At 36.0% G+C, this 12,217-nt stretch overlaps 1 protein-coding gene across 1 annotated transcript; it reads left to right on the forward strand.

Moving 5' to 3' along the window:
* The first annotated feature begins 2,492 nt into the window (after positions 1-2,492).
* net lies at positions 2,493-8,902 on the forward strand. The gene is made up of 2 exons (XM_064690511.1): positions 2,493-2,879; positions 7,166-8,902. The coding sequence occupies exons 1-2, from the start codon at positions 2,807-2,809 to the stop codon at positions 8,191-8,193; spliced, it is 1,101 nt and encodes a 366-aa protein (XP_064546581.1). The 5' UTR covers positions 2,493-2,806; the 3' UTR covers positions 8,194-8,902.
* The last annotated feature ends 3,315 nt before the right edge of the window (positions 8,903-12,217 follow it).

A 12,217-nucleotide genomic window follows, 5' to 3' on the forward strand; every position in this document is an offset into this window, starting at 1 on the left:
AACTTTCTTTTTGTGATACTTAGTCTAGGTTAATGACGCCAATACCCACCGCGTAGTTTTCATCACAACCGCAGCAACATCCCATCAGTATAACGCATGACGCATTTGCCACCAACTGCGAGTGTGTATGTCTCCGTATAAAATAAAAAATTGAAAGAGTTTTCCAGGCGCGCTGCGAATGACAGCATGCAACTCACACTTATCGCCTCTGAGTCAAATAGCTGCCGCGTGGGCAGTCCGTGTGGCACAGCTACATGTAACAGTGTTGGCTGCTCACTGCCAACGTCATGGACAATCATAGACTTGGGCGGCTGTGTGGCTTGTGTGGAGCATCCTCAACGCAAGCGCTTTTACATGCATCTTGATAATAAAAAAAAAAAATGAAGAGTCGAGCCGCCATTGCCAGCGCCTGAGATTTATGTAAACAGCACACGGCAATACAAGCTGCTGTTGTTACGGACGTTGGCTGTGCTGCAAACGTTGCAAAACTGCTGCAAAGAAGTGGGGAAATGACCAATTGTGTGGAATTCCACATGGCAGCGTTAAAACTGACTGGCTATTCAAGAGGCAGCATCCATAGTCGCAGCATCCATCCACACCACGGACTCATTATAATTCACTTCACACTAAGCGCACAATGTGCCCGCATTATTGCAACGGTTGGTCGATCGAGTTAAGTTTGGGGTTGGACTAAGATTGCGAAGCTAAGGCCCCAGAAATCCGCACAATTCAATCTGTTTAAAGAATGCCGCCTAAAGCATACAGAATTCACTTTTCTTTTAGGCAAGCGTAGTACCGCCGAACAAAACAAAACAACAACACCAAACACGATGACAACCCGACAACTGGCACAAAAGTCGGTTTAGTAACAACTCGTTTGCATGTGGCATCATCATCATCAGCCGCCGACCAGAGTCAGCCCAGAGGGCAGACGTTATGCCAGTGCTGCCATAATATGTATGTCTACCAGTCCCAGTCGCGGACTCCCTTCGTTATAAGCATATAGAACTGCAGATGCTGCAATTCAAAAGTCAGTTGAAAATATGACACAGCTGGCGCCACCGCAGTAACAGACACAGTACAATTTTACCCCACCTCTGCGCATATGTATACTCCGAGACATTTGAGCAACTATACATACATTTGTTTATATTGTGACATTTTTGGTGGTCGCCAAAAAAAATTTTATAGAAATAATAATAAGTATAATTATTATTATTAACTGCATATATTTCAGTTTTCAGGCAAAGCAAGTGTATTAACGTATTGAATGAATTATAAATTTAATTGACATTTTACTTTTAATTAAGTATTTGTATTTGTTTAATTAATAATTCATTAACTTAATGCACATAAATATCTTAGTATATACGTTTTGCAGATTCTGTAATTTGATTCTCCAATATCAGAACATATTCTGTACATAATACTAATGGCAAAAACATTCATGCGCAACTAGGAGAAACACTGAACCTTTTGCTATATAGCTTCATTCATAAACACAACGATAAGACGTCGCATCGAACATGTTTGACGGCGCGATGTGCATATGGAAAATGATAATCTAACTACATATACATTAATTAGAGAATGACGCGTGAAGCTTTAGTTCACGGAAAAATTCAAAAAGCAGTCCCCGGTCAATGAATTGACCCAGACATTCAGGCAACTGAACAGTAAGGTTGATCATTTTACCTATGATCTTAAAAACAACATGTATTCAAAATACATGTAAATGTGCATTGATGTACGGATTGTTTCGATTGTGCTGTAACTTTTAAAATGTAAGACCAATATATAATTCTGCTAAATTCACATAAATTGCCAGCTCCAAATAAGAAAAAATCCGTAGATTCTTGTACACGTACAAAAATTCAGGCTGCTATTATTATTAAATTGAAAATTTCACTTTTGAATCACTATTGAGTTCATTATCTTATCGTTTTTTTTTTTAATTTTATATGTTTAGGGTATTTTCCAAATACCAAGGTTCAAGCTCTCATACTGAGTGTTTTAAGCATTAAATATATTTTAAACGAGATTCAATTGAATTGGCTCAGGCTCTTTAAATGTTCAAGATATCGTTAGACGGATATATATTCTTGTATAAAAGTATACAAGAATTTTTACCAAAAAATGCTTATATTTTAAATTCTTTATGATCCATGCATTCATTCAAGCAGACAGGCGAGCATTGTTAAATTTAATCAAAATGTAAATGCTTCTTTCTGTCTTCCGTCAACTTTTTCCCCCAATAATAATGAACAGTTGCTTGGGTTAATAAATAATACTCTTAATATCATTTTCATAGCACTTATATACGGAACTATCGGTAAGAAATGTTACTTTTTTCATACGATTCGAACTGAATAGTTTGACACGCACTCACCTCTACTTGCAACGCAACCGGTTCGACCGCGTGTTGCTTTTAGTATGAAGCGAGCGTGTTTGGTCCTCGCAAAACGAAATATACTCCCGTGGTTATTAGACGTGCTGTGTTTCTGACTGTCGGACGTGTTCTGAAAGAATGCGGTATAAAGTGAAAACAATTTGAAAAGTGTTTAATATATATTGTAAATGTATTTACGTCTACAAAAATTGTAAAGCGTTGCAAAGTTTTATCTGGAGTTTATTCACAACCAATTACTGCAATTTTTAATTAGATATCATTTATTGCATTGATATCTTATCAATTTCTGTGTTACCATAAAGGAAGAGAAATAGTTTACAATAAATAATTTACAAACTCGTTCTGTGGATTACGCGTTCCCCCAAACATATATTGAGAAATTCCCTCATTTTAAATATGGAAGTCGTCGCAACAGACAAACTATACATGCAACTAAACACAGCGGAGCTGGAAGCTATCATCAAAAAAGGTACGATACTGACAATTCTGCATACTGTATATATATATATAAGTATATATAAGACAATACCACCTGTTGCCTATACAGAACGTAAAAAAGGAACATATCTTAAAGTTATTTTTACCCAATTTTAAACTAATTAACTTGTTTGTTTGGCGATGAATTATTTATTTATAAAGTTACTGTTACTGTTGATTTTAGAAAAAAAATTAAATAATTTAGGTTGATATATTTGAACTGTTCCCGTATGTCACAGACCGTTTTATACTTTTTTAAGTTAACGCGTTCTTGGACAAGGAATTTTTCTAAAAGAGGCCTGGATTATTCTATGCGTTCAGTCAGTCAGTCAGGCTAAAATGTTTTACATATTATGTAAAAGATTCAACAAATACTACATTTAATATTATTTTTTAAGCACAAACCTTTTTTTATCATATGCCTTATTGACGGTCTTGTTTTCCTGCGCAAATGCGCAATCCTTAATAGCAAACACAGTACAAACGTATTACAATAGTTTTAATAAAAAAGCTTGCAAAAACATGGTTAATGGCAATTTACAAAATAAACCTCAAAACAGCTGCTAAAATATTGTTTCAAAAGCGCTGAAGCAGTGGCAATCCACTGGCCATTTAAATTCGCCACGTATAACTTATGGCCAGCTAATAACTCTCGGAAAAAAAAATGTAACAAGGAAAAATATCGCTTGGTAAGCGGATACCATAAATTTAGCTGTGTACAAACAGTAAATATATTATTTTATAATATATATAAGTCACTCTCTAGTTATAATTGAAGATATATAGAAACTAATTAATTGAAGTGTCTCCTAATGCGTTCCCTTCTCATAATATTGATAACATTGATAACAAAGTATAAGGTTTTTATTTAAACATCTACTTAGACGCGTAACTTATTTTAAAGCATTGTCTTAACTTAACTAAAAAGTGGAAGTATTTCTATGTAGGAATTGTATTGCAGAATTCAAATATTGCACCAATTCCGATTTTGTGGACTATAATTCAAGGTTTTTTTAACCACTGCTTACAAGGCGAATCATCGCTCTCGCTTAACTATTTTTATATTTTTGCCTTACATTGTTTACCAGTACCAGTCGGACGAGCATCATTGTAACCGCCGGCGCCAGCCGAAAGGGGCGCCGTTTGGCAATCACATTTAGTTTTGGGGGTTCAGTTGTCTGTCGCCTCGTGAAATCGCCCTATCCCCCTCAAGCCACCCGGCCCTTGACTGCAGCGCATCAGAGTGGGGGGGTGGTAGACTGTGGACTGCTGGCGTCGTTACGCGTCGCGACAATGCAGCTATGGCAGCCTCTCAGATACATTTGAGCGATTTTCTGCAATTAATCCGATTTGACCAGCAGTTACCAGCTGTAGCTTTGACTCGGCTGCGAGTCTATTTGTATATTATATACATACATACATATATATTATCGATTACGCTGACAATTGACATCTCAGAGTTACAAATGATAAAACAATATTTGAGTAGTAAAACATCTGCTGTCGATTCGATTTACGGGACCGCATCTACCATATTTCTTTAACTACAGCATGCAAATATTTAGTCAACACATTTTGCGATCAACTAAATGCATCTGAGAGGGTTTGAAGAGGCGGAACAATCGAATTAAACTGCCAGATAATTAGTTTCACAATTGAAGAACTATTGCGCATGTTAAATGTAACATTAGTGCAATATAGAGAGAGGGGCATCATGTGAAATGTTCTCGAATTAAGATATATAGTTCAGGTGCACTTTTATTTAGAGTACGTTTAAAAATAATGTATTTACCTTAATATTCGTTTTTAATTTGTTTCATTCATAAAAATGACACGTCATGTTACTATAACAAACACAAGATCATATTCGAATGCGCCTATACTTCGCGCGTAGACCTCTGGTGATAACCGCACGCTTCCCACACACGGAACCCTGACAGCAGTCCAACAGGCAGTCAGTGTAGGGCAGACGACTTTGTCTGATAACCTTTGGCTGACATTTACTATGAGCACAGAGTTTTTGCAGTCTCATATATTTGAAATGTGCCTTTTTAAAATAGGTTTCACTCGCAGTCATTCATTCTTGGAAATAAAGGCCAATTATATCCAAACGGATGAAATTTATTTCGCAAAAATCACAAGACAAGCTTTGTAGTTGAGAAGCGCAACATTTGCATATAAAACAACTCAATATTGTTATATAAAAGAATCTGATAGAAACGTATATAGATATTAACTAAAATAATGTTTTCTCCTAACTTTTAGATAAGCGACAATCACACCACACAACTTTAGTTGAAGACGATGAAATATTTTCCCTTTATCTTACAGATTCAAAAGTGACAGCAATTCTTTTTGAAAATATTATTCTATGCCATTATTTCACTTGATGCGATGTCCAAGATTACACTAAATACAGGTGTTTTCACTTGGACGTCGACGTTGAGCTCGAAATTTGTTTATCTAAGTACACAATACATGCAAACGTATGTGTGTACTTATTTAGCTACTGTTATTTGTACAGCCTGTCTCTGCAGTTGCTTTAAATTCGCTCTGCCGTTTTCTGGTCTAAAATTAGCTAAGATAGCAAAATAATATGGTTATAAATAGTTGAGTCAACATGCTAAAAAAATTAAATAAAAAAAACACAGTCACATGTGTCTGTGCGTGCGGCTGCTTTAGTAGAAATATAGTGTATTAGTGTGAAAATGGGAAGCTTAAAAATCTGCGAAACGCAATGTATGTATGTATGCTTTTTAGTAATGTTTCTTTGGTTCACGAATTCATTAACTTTGAGCTCGAGTATGTCACTCAGCCTCTTTGTAAAGTTAATTAAGGTTCCAGGATTCGCCAGTAATAAGCTAATCTAATGGGAACGTCAATAAGCTATCCGGCGATAGTAATCTATAGACGTACTGAGGTGATTGCCTCTGAATTTGAACTTCGTTTTTCTCCAGGCTCCCAAGAAATGCAGTAAACTGTGCCTAAACTTTTTTAAGTAAATTGTGGAGGTCAGTGGGAGATCGAATGGACTGGTGAAAACTGGTTTATTTTCGTTTGCGATGAATAACTTGAATTTAACAATTTTTGAGCTTTATTTATTTTTACTCGCTTGTCCGACTGACTGAAATATGACACAGTTGCTTGCGTTTTCGGAATTTACCAATTGAACAAAGACAGGCAAGCATATTTATAAGAGCTTGCATTGAAATATGTTTGTTCGAAAAATATAACACAAACAGTAACTAATTAATCTCCAAACAAGTAAGAGGTTCTAGTCGGGAGCTCCCGACTAGGGGATACCCTGAACCCTCTTCCTCCGATAGTCGATAAGTATAAAATGAAAAATACTACATATATATATATACTGTTCTAGAAGATACATGTCAAGTTTGGTGACTCTAGCTCATATTATTTGCAGAAATTGCTCAAAAAACAGGATTTCGATATCGATTTTTATCGATTATTTGGAAACGGGGCGAGTTATCGAATATCGGAAACAAACTCGATCTGTGCGGGGACTAGGAGGACCTACAACTAAAATTTCAAGTCTCTAGCTCTTATAGGTTCTGAGATCCTTGCGTTCATACATACGGACGGACAGACAGACAGACAGGCGGACAGACAGACAGACAGACGGACAGACAGACAGACAGGCAGACAGACAGACAGACAGACAGACGGACATGGCTAGATCGACTCGGCTATTGATGCTGATCAAGAATATATATACTTTATGGTGTCGGAGATGCTTCCTTCTGCCTGTTACATACATTTGCACAAATAGATAATACCCTGTTTACCCATTTTTAATGGGTTCAGGCTATAAAAATGCACCAGAAAATGTGCGACCTGCACGATTGCTTCATAGTCAAAACTATATTGTATTACTTATTTGATTTTAAATATTTATATACACATAGGAACCCCGCGATCGAGTACCACAAGCTGCTCAATATTCGGTCATCAGTGTAATAAAAGTTTATTAAGAATGGATAATAGATTTGTTGAATATTGAGACGTAGTGCCTTAAAGCAAATGGATCTACAGAGAGGCGAAAAGGCAATATGATCTTAGTTTTCCAAAAGGTTTCGAGGCTAATAACACAATTTTTATGCCCATGCAGTAGGTATACAATCCTTTCAGGATTCTGATAAAAGTACTTAAGCTATATTATAAAGAGAAATTATATTGGTAACTTCGAACCTAGAAAGTCGATATCATATAAGTGCCTACTGTGAATAAGATTATAGATTTCGTTGTCTCGTTTACTTTTAGATTCACCCAGTTCCAACGATCGCGACGCTGGCTTTTGTTCGGCTAGCTCAGAAAGCGAAGGCGGTGATGACCTAGCGCTAGAACATGCCCTGCAACGTGCCAGATCTCTTATTGGATCGACGGATGAATATGGCGCAGTCAAAGAAGAGAGTTCCGCTCTGCTGGTCCGCAATAAACGAAAGAGTATGGAGCCATCGAAAGTCGTGGATCCAACCTTGGCGTCAACTAATTTTGCCTCATCTTTAGCCATTAGTTCATGTTTATCAGCGTCGGGTCCGCCTAAAAAGCGAATACGTTATTCCTCTTCAGCTGACTCCGCGGTTATGTTGACGCCACCAGCACTCTTGTCACCGCCCCAAATCAACCATCATACCAATTTATCTACGGCACACGTGTGTAACCCTAGTCAAATGCTACCACATGATATAATGCCAAATCCTGCGCACATTTTTGTGCGTCATCCCGGTGTTACTACACTTCATCGCGCATTCGCCCTCACAACGCAGCCAGAACAACAAGAACCATTGGCATTGATAGCAAGAAAACCGCAATCCAATGACGTTGAAACCAGTGTACGGCAGGAAAATCCAAATCGCCAGTCTGAAAAGAAAACCTTGACCCATAAAAAAGAACACGACGCATGCAACGATACTACTCTAGAGCAAAATATTGAGGACATATGCAAAGCTGATCACAGTGATTCCCATTCAAGACCGCAGCAACGGAACTATAAAAATATGACACGCGAGCGCCGAATTGAGGCAAACGCTCGTGAACGAACTCGGGTTCATACAATTTCTGCCGCCTATGAGACATTACGGCACGCTGTGCCAGCATATGCTAGCTCCCAAAAACTATCCAAGCTATCGGTATTGCGTGTAGCCTGTTCCTACATACTCACGTTAAGTCGCATGGCTGGCAAAGATTACAGCTCTGACCAATCCGAGCCGACAATTGCTGAGTGTATCGAGGCTATCACTTCAACTATTCAAACAGAAGGAAAGGTTAAGCGGAAGAAAGACGAGTAAAGTGGCTTTTAATTTTCAACTGTGGAAAGACTTTAATGTGACTTAAGAATATTTAGTGAATTTCTTAAGTGTCATCCTAAACGTTCCTATGCCGGAAATTAAGTCCATATACGGCATATAACACAATATAAGTTGAAGTCACATTTAAACCAAAACAGCTTTACAAATTTTTTAAGCTAGATTTATAACAAAAATGTTGCGCTCTGGGGTGATTTTCATAATTGTACATATATAACACACCATAATAAAATGATATTTGTAGAATATAAAACCAGCTATGTGATCCTATTTTAAACTAGCTTCTAATTCTTAAAGTCTATAGTTATTAAGGCCAAATCATGTTCCGTAGTACAAACTGTAAATAAAAATATATTCAAAAGTTTTTAAAAGACAATAAATGTAAACAATCGAAATGAGAAAAATCTATGACAATAATTGTGCGACTTGTCAAAAAATAAAACAATGTTATACATTTGTACGAAATATTTTGACATCAAGCATGCGAGAAATAAAAATGTAATATTAATATATACAAAATGTTCGCGTCAAACGACAAAAGTTTACATTTTATTGACTTGTATAATAGAGCAGAAAAAAAAAGAAGAATTAAACTGTATATTGCGTAAGGGAGACATTTTGGTAACTTATTCCTGTGTAAAAAAAAAACACTCTATGCATTACCGATAATCTCATTTTCTATATGTTTTAAGTGCCATAATAGCAGAAAGCTGAAATACAAAAAAACTGAATACAAAATTGAATATCATATGAAATAGATGTGTTTGCATATGGTTGGGACTGACCCATTACTAACTTTAGTGCGAGCGCACCCAACAAAAATTTGATTCAAACTTCGATAGACATGTAGGGGTTATATATTTTTATATACCTATTAATCTAATCAGACCGCAACATGATGGAATAACAGAAGAGAGCGGGAAAGAGAGCTTTTGGGCAACAGGTGCGCTCAGAACGGCAGTCGGTCGGTTCAACTGCACCTAGTTCTCGTAAGTTGTTTTGGGGCGCTAGAACTAGCCAGCGACCCCTTATCATTCACAAAAGTCCTACATACATTATATATATATTTGTAGCTTATCTGTTAGCCAAGCAAGTATTACGATATCGCACTCGTGTGCGTTGGTGCATGCGCACTTATCGAACAACAATTATTAAAGAGATGCAGTTTATCTTTCTTAATCATCCATCTACTTGACCTAGTGTGCAATAGCCGGTTTAAATTACATCAGCTTTAGAGCAGGTTTATTAGAGCAGGCAGGCGGCTTGTCCAATTTCCGCAAACGTTGTTTTATAGTCACTTTCATTTAATTATAATATACATTATCGTTGTAGGTTTAAGAATAAAGGCTTAGATTGGTATATTTTCTAAATTTATATTATCAAAAATCTGTTAATTATGCTGAGCGTAAACATCGCATGCCATCAAGCCAAAAGTACACAAATAAACGAAATATTGTACTTTAATAGGTAATTTTTTGGGTTTATTTTTCTGCTAACTCCCTTGTTTTGATAAACGGAAAAAAAAGATTTATAGAATTGTTTCGCAGCAATATTTTCACTTAACGGGAATACATTATTTTTATATATATAAATGTAGTTCGCACTTACAGTTTTATATATAGAATGGTGTTATCTACGATCATGACTAAGTCATTAAATAATTTTAAAAACATGACACTTGCTATTAAGATAGATAGTTAGAGCAGGCATATTATTTTTTATTTTTGGGGCGATATAGTTCTTGTTTCTATTTAGCGGGCATTTATATACAGAATATTACTTATCTTTGAGTTTCCACTTTTAAACAGAGCCTCTTATTTTACAATAGTTTTCATTTGCTGCTTAGCTTTCTAGTTCATTTGAATAAAGTATATTTTATATATTTAACATAAACTTTAGCTGATGTAATTGCCGTATTCGATTGCTGTACTCGATTGGCCGATGCTAAATAATAATTAATACTTGTAAAAAGAATTACAAAGGTCTGAATATCGCGCAAAAATACAAAACAATATAATAATAATAATGGCATGTTCATAGAGTGAAACAGAGTTTTTACATATTATGAAAATGGTTATGAAAGGATGTTAAGATTTTGGGAAAATCTATGTTTTGTGCTTAAATTTTAGATATAACTTGTTCATTTAGTATCTTGAACTCCACGCCTAAGGTTATATTTTTTTGCACAGATATTGAAAATAAGTATAAGAACAAAAAGTTTTAAATAACAGGGTTTTGCTCAAGTTAGTCTTGTGGTGAGAGTCTTAAATATTACGTTACATTAAACCATTGATACGTATTGTAAAAGTGAAAGCGACCCGACAAGAGTATGAGATGAAAGTTCGGCGTTTTACTTATGTTTAAAACAATTCATTAGACCCCTTTAAATATTTAATTTTATAGAATATATGAGTATATGTGGACAATTTCTCAAAAGAAACAAATACGCAAAGTTAACTGAACCAATTTTCAGGCTTTAGTCAACATTTTTCAATTAGAAGATTCCCTGTGCCCGAATCCACAGCGTATTACTTGGGTTCATGGATTTATTCGAGAATATTCTACATCAAGCATCGGCCATTTAAGATCTGTTAATTAAGATCATTTCACTCTATCAAACTTCAAACTGTGTTTCAAATGCTTGCATGTACAACACTGTTGGAATACGCTTAAATTTATTTAAAAGCTAATATAAAAAACAAGTAAGAGGTTCTAGTCGGGAGCTCCCGACTAGGGGATACCCTGAACCCTCTTCTTCCGACAGGCGATAGGTATAAAATGAAAAATACTACATATATATATATATACTATTCTAGAAGCTACATGTCAAGTTTGGTAACTCTAGCTTATATTATTTGCCGAAATTGGTCAAAAAACAGGATTTCGATATCGATTTTTATCGATTACTTAGAAACGGGGCAAGTTATCGAATATCGATCTGCGCGGGGACTAGGAGGACCTGCAGCTAAAATTTCAATTTCTCTAGCTCTTATAGGTTCTGAGATCCTTGCGTTCATACATACGGACGGACGGACAGACGGACATGGCTAGATCGACTCGGCTATTGATGCTGATCAAGAATATATATACTTTATGGGGTCGGAGATGCTTCCTTCTGCCTGTTAGATACACTTGCACAAATACAATATACCCTGTTTACCGATTTTAAATGGGTTCAGGGTATACAAATCATGAAATAATTGTAGCAGTCACCAAAAGACATTAAGATGAATGCATTGCATTTAAAATGCTTAAAAACTAATTTATATTCCGTCAGCGCCACGAGTGAAGAGAACATCACGGTCAGAGAGTTCACTGAGTAAAACAAATGCATTCGCACGCCGTTTCTTACCTACATATATGAAAAGACATTCAAAACTCCTTCATACTCGTACAAACTGTTTTCTTGCAATCAAAAGATTTCATATATATTGAAGCCTACAAACTTCATATATTTTTACGGTGATTCCAATGTTATCTAAATAAATTAGCATTTGTATAAACAACTGAAACAAAAAATATGACAGGTCGCTAGATCACATGCCAAGCGGGCTTAGCAGCAGAGAATCGAGATGATTTTGCACAAATAAAAAGCAAATATTGCCTAAAAATAGCTATATCAATGGTTGCGGTATTTTAGAGCTACAAATAGAGGAACAGCGTAATTCGCTCGATTTTTTGATCTACAGCGCGTTCCATCGCCTTTAGAAGAACGGGGGCGGAATCATCCTGGTATCACATGTGGACAATGTGAACGTGAGTTTTCAGTTAACGCAACTTGCAGTAGCTTCTTGTTCATATGAAAAAGCTGAAAATAACACTAAATGACTCGTAGTTGAATTCAAATCGAGCTATAAAAACTTACTAATTATTTTTATTATCATCAAGCTAAGCTTCAAATTATGTGGAGCTATCTGTAATATGAATGTTTATGATGTGAGTGATCAAAAAAATATGCACCTACAAAGTACACGAAGGTGGTTTTTGTAACCGTATTTTCGGCGTT

The sequence above is a fragment of the Drosophila montana genome, unplaced genomic scaffold, assembly GCF_035044405.1.
Source record: "Drosophila montana isolate Dmon_TW-CO22-7 unplaced genomic scaffold, ASM3504440v1 contig_3266_1, whole genome shotgun sequence".
NCBI lineage: Eukaryota > Metazoa > Arthropoda > Insecta > Diptera > Drosophilidae > Drosophila > Drosophila montana.